The sequence below is a fragment of the Dipodomys ordii genome, unplaced genomic scaffold (assembly GCF_000151885.1).
Source record: "Dipodomys ordii isolate 6190 unplaced genomic scaffold, Dord_2.0 Scaffold31, whole genome shotgun sequence".
NCBI classification, from domain to species: domain Eukaryota; kingdom Metazoa; phylum Chordata; class Mammalia; order Rodentia; family Heteromyidae; genus Dipodomys; species Dipodomys ordii.
The window spans coordinates 8,547,885-8,560,279 of NW_012267247.1; the positions used below are offsets into that span (position 1 = coordinate 8,547,885).

General features: G+C 38.4%; 2 protein-coding genes across 2 annotated transcripts; both read right to left on the minus strand.

Moving 5' to 3' along the window:
* Positions 1-948, minus strand: LOC105985738 (olfactory receptor-like protein DTMT). Its single transcript, XM_013016377.1, has one exon. It carries the CDS (start codon positions 946-948, stop codon positions 1-3), a length of 948 nt encoding a protein of 315 aa, XP_012871831.1.
* Positions 949-8,018: 7,070 nt separating this feature from the next.
* Positions 8,019-8,966, minus strand: LOC105985750 (olfactory receptor 1468-like). The gene has a single exon (XM_013016396.1). The coding sequence runs from the start codon at positions 8,964-8,966 to the stop codon at positions 8,019-8,021; it is 948 nt and encodes a 315-aa protein (XP_012871850.1).
* Positions 8,967-12,395: the final 3,429 nt, after the last annotated feature.

A 12,395-nucleotide genomic window follows, 5' to 3' on the forward strand; every position in this document is an offset into this window, starting at 1 on the left:
TTATTGTAGAGAAAAGTGAATTATGTGCTTTGAAAAGACTCTTCCTAATGCTCCCTTTATGTCTTGGTTCCTGAGACTGTAAATAAAGGGGTTGAGCATAGGAGTCACCACTGTGTACATCACAGCCATGACAGTTTCCTTGACAGTAGAATTATTCGTTGAAGGACACAAGTAGAGACCAATGATTGTCCCATAGAAGAGAGACACTACAGAAAGGTGGGAGCCACAGGTGGAGAAGGCTTTGCGGATGCCTCTGGCAGAGGGGACCTTTAGGATAGAAGACACAATGTGTGCATAGGATAAAAAGATCAACAGGAATGGAACAATAATGACAAGCCCTCCCAATATAAATATCATTATTTCATTTATCTGGATGTCAGAACAGGCCAACTTCAGCAGAGCTGACATGTCACAGAAAAAATGGGGGATCACATTATCAGCACAGAAAGATAGCCGAGCCATGAGCAGTGTATGCAGCGAAGAGATGATGGTAGTCAACACCCAGGACAGTGACACCAGGCAGAGACAAAGTTTAGGGCTCATGATGCTGGTGTAGTGCAGGGGGAAGCAGATGGCCACATAGCGGTCATAGGCCATGGCCACAAGGAGGAAGCTCTCAAGGTCTGCAAATAGCAGAAAGAAATACATCTGTGTCAGGCAGCCTGCATAAGGGATGGCTGGGACTTGGCTCTGCATGTTCTGCAACATTTTAGGAATGGTCACAGAGGAGAAGCAGAGGTCAGAGAAGGACAAGTTACTGAGAAATAAGTACATGGGTGTGTGGAGATGGGAGTCCAATCCAATGAGGATGATGATGATGAGGTTCCCAAGGACAGTGGTAAGATACATAACCAGGAACAAGACGTAGAGTAGGTCTTGGTGATTTGGATCAACAGGTAAACCCAAGAGGAGAAACTCTGTGATGACAGTTCGGTTTCCTCTTTTCATGTTGCTTTATGGAACCTTTTAAAATTAAAATTATGTAAGTGAGTATATGAATAGACACACGTATATACTGCAGAACTTTTTTTTTTTTGGTCGGTCTTGGAGATTGAACTCTAGGCCTGGGCACTGTCCCTCAGCTCTTCAGCTCAAGGCTTGTGCTCTACCACTTGAACCATAGTGCTACTTCCGGTTTTCTGGTGGTTTGTTGGAGATAAGAATCTCATGGACTTTCCTGCCTGGGCTGATTTGAACTGCAACCCTCAGATCTCAGTCTCATGAGTAGCTAGGATTATAGGCGTGAGCCACAGGTGCCCAGCTATACTGCAGAACTTTTAAAAAATATTTTCTTAACTACATAAAACCCAAGGATCCTAAGAGTTCATTTTAATATTTTGTATATCTTTTCCCAAGTAAATAAATAAATATTTACATAGAGAAAAGCATAATATGCATATGAACTTATGGATTAAATTCAACAATATTACAGGCTTCCATAAGGATGTTCTGTCTACTCATGAATCAGATAAGGATGATCAGACATAAGGCAGTCTAGAAACCACTTTTGTATGTCTCTAGCTTACAGATGCAATTAATATCTCATTTGAGAGCCAGTCACCATTCTTGTCACTCAGGAATGATGACAACCATGAAGGTGGTGATGGTGATAGTAATGATGATGCTGATGCTGATGGTACTGATGACAAGACCACACATCTTACCAGAGATTATTCTTGCCAAATACTGAGATATAAGCTTAATATCTGTGAACTGATTTATATATCATAATGACCTGAGATAGATACTAGTATCTTCTTTTTATTAGATAAATATATTTTATATTTGTCAAGTAACTTGCCAAAGATCTCACCACAGAACTAAGCCCTGTTTTGGTTTGGTCCAGAAGAGTTCTGGAACTATGTAATATATGTTAGCCTGCCATTGGAGGCTATAGAGACAGTGAATCAGGGAGCAGTGAGGAATTACAAAACAAAGGATTACAGCTCTGAGCATTTGGCAGTTCTCTGCGCTGCCTAAATCTGTTATCCTCACCTGCTTTCTTGTCAGTCTGTGTATATCACTCCTGTCCCAAGGAGAATTCCACCTATTTATTATCCACTTACCGTGTCATGTTTCTCCAGCCACCTGTCTTAGTGGATGTGGGAAAGGAGATGACTAGGGAAAACTGATTTAACCCATGTCCTATGTTGCCTCATTCTGGGGGCTATTCAGAACCCAGGAGCTGCTCCAACTGTAGACATGTTGGGCCAGTTGGTGACTTACCATCTTAAGGCAATCTTAAACCTTCCTAAAGCACTAAATCCAATTTTTGACCATGGGAGTAATGGGAAAATGGCACCTCTACTTTTTCCTGTTGTCTAGATGAATACTATCTCAGTTACATGAAAATCATATCCCTCTTCCCTCCTAAGCCTACATGACTCAGTTACTAGTTAGAGAAGTATTAGGAAGGAATGGAATTGAGAGAGCTGTTCTAGGGATTATTAAGGAAAGGAGCTGAGGCTGGGAGGATTCCATAGTGGCATTCATAGCACTTCAGTGCTGGTTCCCTATACTTGGCTCCACTCCTATTAGCTTTCTTACTCTAAGCTCTTTCTTAATTGTAATGGGAATATACCAATACTAATCTTATCATGCTATAAGAAAGAAAAAAATGTATTATGTATTAAGACAGTGTGCAGTGGTATTGGAAAGACTCACAGTCATCATCATCAGGTTCTGTGATATGGTTACAGTGTTTTCCCAAATACCTCGACCCTGATTTCTACCTACCAAAGAGACCAGCAACTTAGTGTTAAAAGAGGAAATGTGAAAAAGCACTAAAAGTAGGAACTTCCACTGTGGTTAGTAGTTGAATCTCTCCTTAGTAAAAATACATTAATATTAGGACAGAACATTGGTAGGTAAAGAAAACTAGCTACATAGAAAAGGGCTCCAAAGATGGTATCTTGAAAATTCACTATTAACCAGTCCCCCAGATAAAATATTCCGTGGATCTTATGAGTCAGACTAACCTATCACTATCATCTACTGGCTTTCAGCCTGATGAAAATGGCTGGATTCAGGTCTGGGAAGGTAGCTAAGTGGTAGAGTGCTCACCTAGCATATATGAAGCCCTGGGTTCGATTCTTCAGCACCACATAAACAGAAAAAGCCAAAAGTGGTGCTGTGGCTCAAGAGGTAGAGTGCTAGCCTTGAGCAAAACAGAAGGTCAGAGACAGTGTCCAGGCTCTGAGTTCAAGCCCCAGGTCTGGCAAAAGAAAAGAAAAGAAAGAAAGAAGGAAGGAAAGAAAGAAAGAAAGAAAGAAAGAAAGAAAGAAAGAAAGAAAGAAAGAAAGAAAGGAAGGAAGGAAGGAAGGAAGGAAGGAAGAAAGGAAGGAAAAGAAAAAGAAAAAGACTAGATTCATCTGCACTCCAACTTCAGTGACTTTTATAGACATTGCAAAACTATGGGTTTAGGATGCTAACACTTTGAAAAGTATAAAGTATTCTACAAGCATACAATCTATTCATTCCTATTAACCGAGTGGTGCTTCCCAATTACATTACATTCCCAATTTGGAGAGATGGGTCACTGTATCAGCAGTGGAAAACAGTAAGGCTAGTAACTTTTAAACCATTTTCTGACAATTGTGTGATAGAACTACAGAATACTAGTATCTGTGGTAGGGGATTGTAGAATGACTGTTCAAAAACTCCCCCCTCCCCGGCTTACCCAGATGGTCTGAGTAGGACTTTGAAACCTGCTTCCTGTCTCCCACTTCCACACTTTGCCTCTCCAGCTGGAGCCTTTACTATTGTCTTCTGACTCCTTTCTTCTCCAGTGCCCTGACAGCTGGGATCTCTGGGTCCCAAAGCTCATTAATACTAAACCCTCTATTTTCCCTCTCTCCTAATGTCGCACCATCCTAGGTCACATTTATAAATAAATCACACCCAGAGACAGAATTCTGGCTCTACTCCAAGTCTAATATTCTCTGGAAAGTGTACCTTGATCTTGAATGCCTATCTACTATTCCTCTTCTTTGTCTTCTACAGTATGTCACCTAAAACAGTTATCAGAATCGAATGTTGTGCTTCTTGATTACATTGTCTTGTTATCCAATAACTAATTGCATCCATATGTATTGATCTTTTCTCCCTGGCTAGACTTTAAGCTCAGAGATAGTTTGTGATGTACTAATTGATTAATTGTTTCTTGATGTACAAGAATTTTTTTTCTAGTCCTAGAGATTCAACTCTGGGGGTGAGGGTGCTGTGGCTGTCCCTGAGCTTCTTTTACTCAAAGATAGCACTCTACCACTTAAGCCACAGCTCCACTTCCAGGTTTTCTTGTGATTAGTTGGAGATAAGAGTCTCACAGTTTTTCCTCCTCAAGCTGGCTTTGAACCTCAATTCTTAGATTTCAGCCTCCTGAGTAGCCAGGGATATAGGCATGAGCCACCAGTGCCTGGCTGATGTTATAAGAGATTTTTATCCATAGGTTAAGCAATATAGTCCTTTGAAAAAGGTTAATTGGGTAATAACTATGTGTATGACACTAGGCCCTGTGATGTGGGAAAACAGGGGTCAAGGTAGGCATAATTTGTGATGTCAAACAGTATCCAATCTAGAAGGCAGAGATGACTTCTAGACAAATGTCACAGATGTCATTAGAGAGGAAGTACAGGATGCAAAGTGATCACTTACATAGGTCACTTACTACATAAACTTATCCAATGAGTCCGGAAAGATACATACCTCAAAAAAATACGGTATGTATGTATGTATAACAAACGTACAAGCAATATCCAACTAAAGGGGGGGAACAAATCATTTCATCTAAAGTCAAGAATGACTGATGAAAAAAATTTATATCAAGTAACTATATGTAAGGCAGCATCATAAAATAAGATATGGAACAAAAGACAAAGAGAAAACATGGGTGGGTCATAGAATTCCAGATAGTGTGTGTTGTATTGCATTGTCCACAGAGATTCACACAAAAAGGTCCACTAGGCAGATGAGAAGAACAGGGGTCTCTAGAGGAGGTCTGGACTGTGAGTGGAGATTTAGGGGGTCTGTACAATACATGACAAGATGAAATATGGGCTTGAATGCCATCAGTTGGGAAGAAGAATAGATCATGGCTGAAATCTCCTTCATGTAACAGTGATTGTAAGCATTCAAATATGTGGCTATTTCATTTCTCTCTGAGGTGAGAGAAATGACAGGAAACTAGAATAAGAAGCTCCCAAAGCTCAATTCTTAACACTGTCTGATGTGGTAAGTTGTTGATCTCCATTTTTAGGCAGTAAAGCATTGATAGTGTCCCCTTTCCTTCTGGGTTTCTCATGAGGGGAGAAAAAAATCTTATAGGTATAAACTACATATGTGAAGTCCAAAACACCAAGCAGATCACAGAGACCCTTAAAAACTGAGCATTTTGTTAGCTTCTCATTCTTTCCCCATTACTGGAGAATAAAAATTAAGTTCCCAGGATTAGATAATTCCCATATAAACCCAAAATATAACATTATAACAACTGGATTAGTGTGGAGAGGTCTGCAGTGATTCTGATTTTCTTTCTATTGTAATATAGCTTCTTCTTTGACTTTGTAGCAATTAAAATCAGTTTCTTGCTATTCACATCTAATGTTTTTATTATGATCTGTCTAGAAGTGTTTCTTATAGAATCCCATCTATTGGGGGTTCTATATGCTTCTGTTAGACAGGTGAGATTTTCTCTCTTTAAGAGTGGGGAATGGGCTGGGAATATGGCTTAGTGGTAGAGTGCTTGCTTAGCATGCATGAAGCCTTGGGCTTGATTCCTCAGCACCACATAAGCAGAAAAGGGCAGAAATGGCACTGTGGCACAAATGGTACTGTTGCTCAAGTAGTAGAGTACTAGCCTTGAGCACAGAGAAACTCAGGGATAGAACCTATGCCCTGAGTTCAAGGCCCAGGACCAGCAAAAAGAGTGGGGAAGTTTCCAGCTATTACTTTACCGAATAGTTTTTCAATGCCTTTACTATTAAATTCTTCCCCCTAATCAATCTCAGTTATGCATAGGTTGGATTTCTTAGTTGAGTCTGCCAATTCCTGGACTTCTCTTTGGAAGGTTTTGAGTGCTTTTTAGATAATTTTGATTTTTGATTTAGCTCCTCCGTTCTATCCTCTGAAATTCTCTTTCCCATTTCACTTATTCTATTACCTACGGATTCCACTGTAGTTTACATTGTGAAAATTGAACCTTTTATGCTTCCAAGATCACTTCTCATAATGTTCATTTCACCTTTTAATGAGGTGTATATTCTATTTTTCTCTCTGTATCTTTCTGGGAGTCCTGGGTTTTTTCTCTGTTATTTCTATCATTTCTTCATTTGCTCTTGAATTGTTTTTGCATCTCCTCTTTTATTTTATTGTCCAATTCTATCATCATTTCAAACTCTGAATGCAAGGAGAGCCTGGAATTGTATAATTCCAGCACTGAAGATCAACAACTGCCAACCCAAGCTTATCTACCCAGTGAAGCTATCATTTCATTAGATGGTGAAACTAAAACCTTCCATGACAAACAAAAATTAAAGGAATTCATGAGGTACTAAACCAGCATTACAAAGAATACTCAAGGGAAAAATACAATCTGAAGAAAATAATTAAAATCAAAGAAACACATCAGACAAAAATCACTAGAAGACCAAGTTAGCAAATGCAGCAAGAGGAAAGAAACAAAATACAGGAAATCAAGAAACTGGCAAGAAACATGATACATCTCTCTAGCATAACCCCAAACATTAATGGACTCAATTCCCCAATCAAAAGGAAAAGAACAGCAGATTAGATCAAAAAAATAACATTCATACAATGTTTGCATTCTGTTTTGGGTTATTTTTAATTGATTAATGCTTCCATTAATTATGATATATAGTTTTAAATATATTACCTGTATGTCATATTTATTGAATAAAAGATGTTCATCTCTGATCTTAGATAAAAGAATTCAGATACAGACATTTGCCCAAAATAAATACCTTTAACTACAAAGAACTATATGAATTACATGAAACTCAGAAATAGAAATGTCTTGCCTTTAAATAATTTTCAGAAATAGCTTATTCCTTTATTAATAGGCTGATTATATGATGAGTATTATATTCAAGGTTAATAAGCAATGAGTATAAATAAAATTTCACACATATATCATCACAAAAAGGAAATATTTGTCCCTGTAGTCACAAATAATACTGCTCTTTCTTTTGTAAATAGTGAATGATGCTTAATTGGGTGTAAATACTACAATTTGTTTATGCATTCATCCAGTAATAGAATCTTTACATTTTTAAAGGCCACCAGGTTAACCTATAATAGAAAACAGCCTTTTAAATTTTCAAGTCTTTCTCTGCTTTCCTCTTTTTTTCTGAATCAGTTTCTTTTTTGCAAAAAAACAAAAACAAAAACAAAAAACAACTGGGTTAAAATTTTTACTGAGGGTTAGGCAACTCAGAAAAGATTTTCTAGATATAAATGTAAGTCAGGGTGATTCAGGGAAGCACAAATAAAGTGATGGGAAATTGACTTTATGAGGGCCTATATAGGAGACATCAGCAAAAAGTTGGGAGATGGATGCTTGGATGTCATTGAGTATCAACCTATGACTATATAGAATTGCTTAAAAGTTATACCATAGAACAAACAGTGATCTAGATTAAATGACAGGTACTGAGACACTTAAAAGTTATACCATAGAACAAACAGTGATCTAGATTAAATGACAGGTACTAAGACACTTAAAAGAAATAGAGATTACATAAAAATAGTGGCTCTTACAATGCAGATTTTCAAGGTAACCTATACAAGAAAAAGAAGGTATAACCAATTCATCAAGAATCCTGTTCCTTAGTTCAACTACTCAGCTAAAACACCTTTCCTCTAGATATTTCATAATTATGAATTGTACCTTTCAGGGTCTCCATGGTAATTGAAAATCAGGAAAAACATTCAATATTAATATCAATACACTTAGCTGAATAGAATTATATAAAAAATTCCATCATAGAAAGAATGGAATCTTCCTACAAAGAATTCTTCCTGGGGATCTTCCTACTAAGAATTCTTCCCAGGGCTCCTTTCATATCTCTGTTCCTGAGGCTGTAGATGAAGGGGTTCAGCATGGGGGTCACCACCGTGTACATCATTGCCATGACAGTCTCCTTCAAGGTAGAGTTATCAGCTGATGGACATAAGTAAAGGCCAATAATTGTCCCATAGAACAGTGATACCACAGACAGATGGGAACCACAGGTAGAGAGCACCTTGTGAATGCCACGAGAGGAAGGGACCTTGAGGATGGAGGAAATGATCCGTGCATAGGACACTGTAATAAGTAGGAACGGGATGACAACAACAAGCCCACCCATGATAAATATCACCAGCTCATTGACATGAGTGTCAGAGCAGGCCAGCTTCACAAGAGCTGACAAATCACAGAAGAAGTGGGGGATCACATTGTTCTCACAGAAAGCCAATCTGGTCACAAGAAGAGTGTGTACCATGGCATGGGACATGGTCAGCACCCAGGACAGCACCACCAGACCCACACACAGCTTGGGGCTCATGATGCTGGTGTAGTGAAGGGGGAAACAGATGGCCACATAGCGGTCATAGGCCATAGCCACAAGGAGAAAACTTTCCAGGTCTGCAAAAAACAGAAAGAAATACATCTGTGTCAGGCAGCCTGCATAAGGTATGGCTGGGACTTGGCTCTGCATATTCTTCAACAGTTCGGGCATTGTGACAGAGGAGAAGCAGAGGTCAGAGAAAGACAGATTGGTGAGGAACCAATACATGGGTGTGTGGAGATGAGAGTCCAGTCGGATGAGGACAGTGATGAGGCCATTTCCCAGAACAGTGACGAGGTACATTGTCAGGAACAGGGCATAGAACAGGTGTTGATGTTCTGGCTGGATGGGCAGGCCCAGGAGGAGGAACTCTGAGATGATAGTTTGGTTCCTTCCCATCATAATCCGTTTCCAGTATCTTTAAAGAAAAATGATTACTTTTTTAAAATCCAAGTGAAAAGAACGTATTTTGTGATACATAGTCTTTTAGGCATTCTGTAATATCTGATTTCATTATCATTATCATCACAATAACTATAATATCTGGCCTCTAAATCCATAGGTAGAATCTATTTAATTCTTAATGACTTTTTTAAACACTTCTTTCCACATGTTCCTGCATTCTGTCCTTTGCACTGTCTTCTTTATTTGCTTCTATGACAAAAAAATATATCAGCTTTTTTGTTACCTATCCAAATGACAATACTAAGGAATTATAACTTGTTTTTGCCCTGTCTGTCCCTTTCATGTTGATGTTCCTCAGTTATTTGTCTAAATATTCTCCTCTTTATTCTACATTCACTCCTTCAGAAAAACTAATGCAGTCAAATGGCTTAGATTTCCACTTAAAAATTCTAGTTAAGTATTTGTGTATTTAATCTACAGAACTCTCATTCTAAGGATAAATAATGATCTTCCCTAGAATATTCTACAGGCAGTAAAAAAAAAAGTACAATGGATTCCAAATGAAATTTGTAATTTCAGTCTGCTTTTCTTCCTACCCATTTTGGTCCAGTCCCTCATATTAGTAAAAGGATTCAGGCTCAAGTTTCATTCCATTGGGCCATTTTCTCACAATGCACAACTAATCTAGAAAGTCAATTCCATACATCCTATGTTTTCTAAATTAATCACAAACATCACCATCCTAGACATGGTTATCTTTTATTACAGACTACTGAAACCTCCTCTCAAATCATCTCCCTGCTTCTCTGATAAAATGCCCTCCTCTCCCAACAATTCTCTTTCACAGTATACATTGCAAGATGAAAATCTAGTCCTATCTCTTCTGATTAAATACTTTGATAGATTTTCACAGTTCTTAACAGGAAGATTCCTCTCTATGAACAAATGACACTTCTCTCAGCTGATCAGTAGATCCTTTTCTACCATCACAACCACCCAAAGCAATGTTGGATATTTAAATCATAACTTCCAGACTTCTTCCTTTCATTGTTCCTACTCTTTTCCCTCTTCTCCATCTTACCTTGCTTACTCTCATTTATTCTGTAGGTACAGCACATGTGACTTGCTTAGATGAACCTTCCCAGTCTCTCTAGGCTATGTAAGATCTCTACTTTGACCTCATAACACCTTGTATTCACCTGAGCTATTGATCACAGGTTTAGAGTTGAACTTTCACTAGATTCTACACCATGCAGTAAATGCTGTCTGCCCTCAGGGATACATCAAAGCTAGCACCTAGAAACATTTAGCCTTTTGGGGTGAGACATGTATTCCTGTACCTAAAAAGTCAGAAAAGTTCTATCAAGTTAGAATAACCACTTTTGTGATTCCTTCCAAAACAGGAATTTACTAGGCTTAACTTATATGATGTTCTGTGACAAATCCATGGATATAAATTTAAAAACATGGAAAATAGCAGATAACTTAGATAGGCTACTCCTATAAATTCAGATGACAACAGTTAAATATCTTCATTTCACTTTGTTAGTGGGATTGAAGTGGGATAAAATACAGTAATTTTAGACATTCAGCATAAACAAAACATATTTTTCTCCCTAAGCTTTCATTTTAGCTCATCCTCTAAAATCCATACTCCTATGTGATAATTTAATGTGTCACTTGGCTTGGCTCTGGTTCCTAGTTTTAGTGCAACACCAGGCTTGATGTTGCTATGAAGGTATTTTGTAATGAGATTAGCATTTAAGTCAGCACAGTTTGAGTCAGTCAGATTAAACTTCATTATGTAAAAAATCACACAGTTAATTGGAAGTCTTAAGAGCAAAGTCTGCAGCCTTATAAAGAGAAAATTCAGCTGCAGACTCCCTTCAGACTCAAGATTAGTGTAGACTGCCTTGATCATTCAAGCTTGACAGTCCTTATAAATTGCAAAAGCTAATTTCTTCAAACAAATCCGTTTTCTGTGTCTCTCCTGGTCTCACTATCCCTCCCTCTTCCTATTTATGAATAGATATGGGTGTGGCATGGCTCTGATTTCTTGAGAACACTAACTGATAAACCCTAGAATGCTCTAAATCTGAAAAATGAAACAGGAATGGCACAAAGAACTGGGAAATGCTCCTTCACTGAAAAGGTATAACTGAGGCCAAAAACTAGGCTCATCCTCCTAGTAACAGTGTTTAATTCAGGGGTATCAATGGTGCACTTGAAAATTCTCTGCTCCCACTACTCTTGGAAAAATGTCTCCTGAAAATAATACACCTAGCTTCTCAGTTCGCTTGCCTCATACCTGCGGAGACCCCGCAACTCTGGTGTCCAGAGTTTCACCGGGAGTCACAAACTAGAATCCTCGCCTGCAGATGCTATGCTGAGAAGGAAATGAGCTTCCTAGCTCCCTGACCCAAGAGCCTAGAAGTTCTCAGCCTGCAGTACACAGAAGAATTCACAGGGACAGAGCTTCTAAGATTTACTGTAAATGTGAATCAGTTGGAAAGTCTGTTAAAATATCAGTTCTGATTCTATTGTTTAGATTTTTACAATTTGACATCTAAATAAAGCTGATATTACAGTAAATGCCCTGAGTTGAAGCAACAAGGACATACACCGCCTTTAAATTACAGATGAGTAATTCTCATCAAAATCAAAGCAAAAGTGAGAAGAGACGCGTCCAATTTTCTAAAGTGATACGGATTATTTTAAAAGAAAACAAAGTTTAAGAGCTACCTCATTAATGCCTACCTCACTCACAGAGCTGTCATTACATGGAAGTGACATCATCTTGCATGAACATGGTGTTCAGTGATGTTAATGAATGCTTCTTTAACAAATACAAATGGCAAACAGTAGACAATATACTTATAAGATGTTGGAAAAACTTGAGAGGAAAAGAAGTATAGTATACAGAGGTTATCACATCTAAATATCTTGCAAACTATAATACAATATGGGGAAATTAGACTTTGTGTTGAAGGTCATTGAAGGTTAGATCATTACCATCATACTTAACCCACCTTGGATGTCTGAGAATGACTCCAGAGCCCCAGCCTAAGTTGTGCTCCTTTTATTCATTATAAGCATGAAAAATAACAGTCTCTGTGGTCATAATCTGTTCACCACTCCTGCTACTCTCATTCTATTCATCCCTGGGCCTAAGGGAACCTTCTCCCAGAGGAGTCCAGAACCTAGTGTGACTTATTAAAGACAATTTCCCAAGACCTCTCTAGGACAAATCTTCCTTGAGTCCTGCAGCAGTGACTTATTAGATTTTTCACCATAACTCACTATTCGTTAGAAGGCAACAGACATAGACAGCAGCTCATAGATGCATCCTTACTCATTGAATTCGTGCATTGTTGGTGCATTCTGCAGCTGGAGTATAGTTACGGTGGGGTAAGGTTGAGAAGGATG

What these genes read in the sequence shown, in the direction of transcription:
- LOC105985738 (XM_013016377.1), bottom strand. Translation starts at nt 948, where the DNA reads ATGAAAAGAGGAAACCGAACTGTCATCACAGAGTTTCTCCTCTTGGGT.
- LOC105985750 (XM_013016396.1), bottom strand. Translation starts at nt 8,966, where the DNA reads ATGATGGGAAGGAACCAAACTATCATCTCAGAGTTCCTCCTCCTGGGC.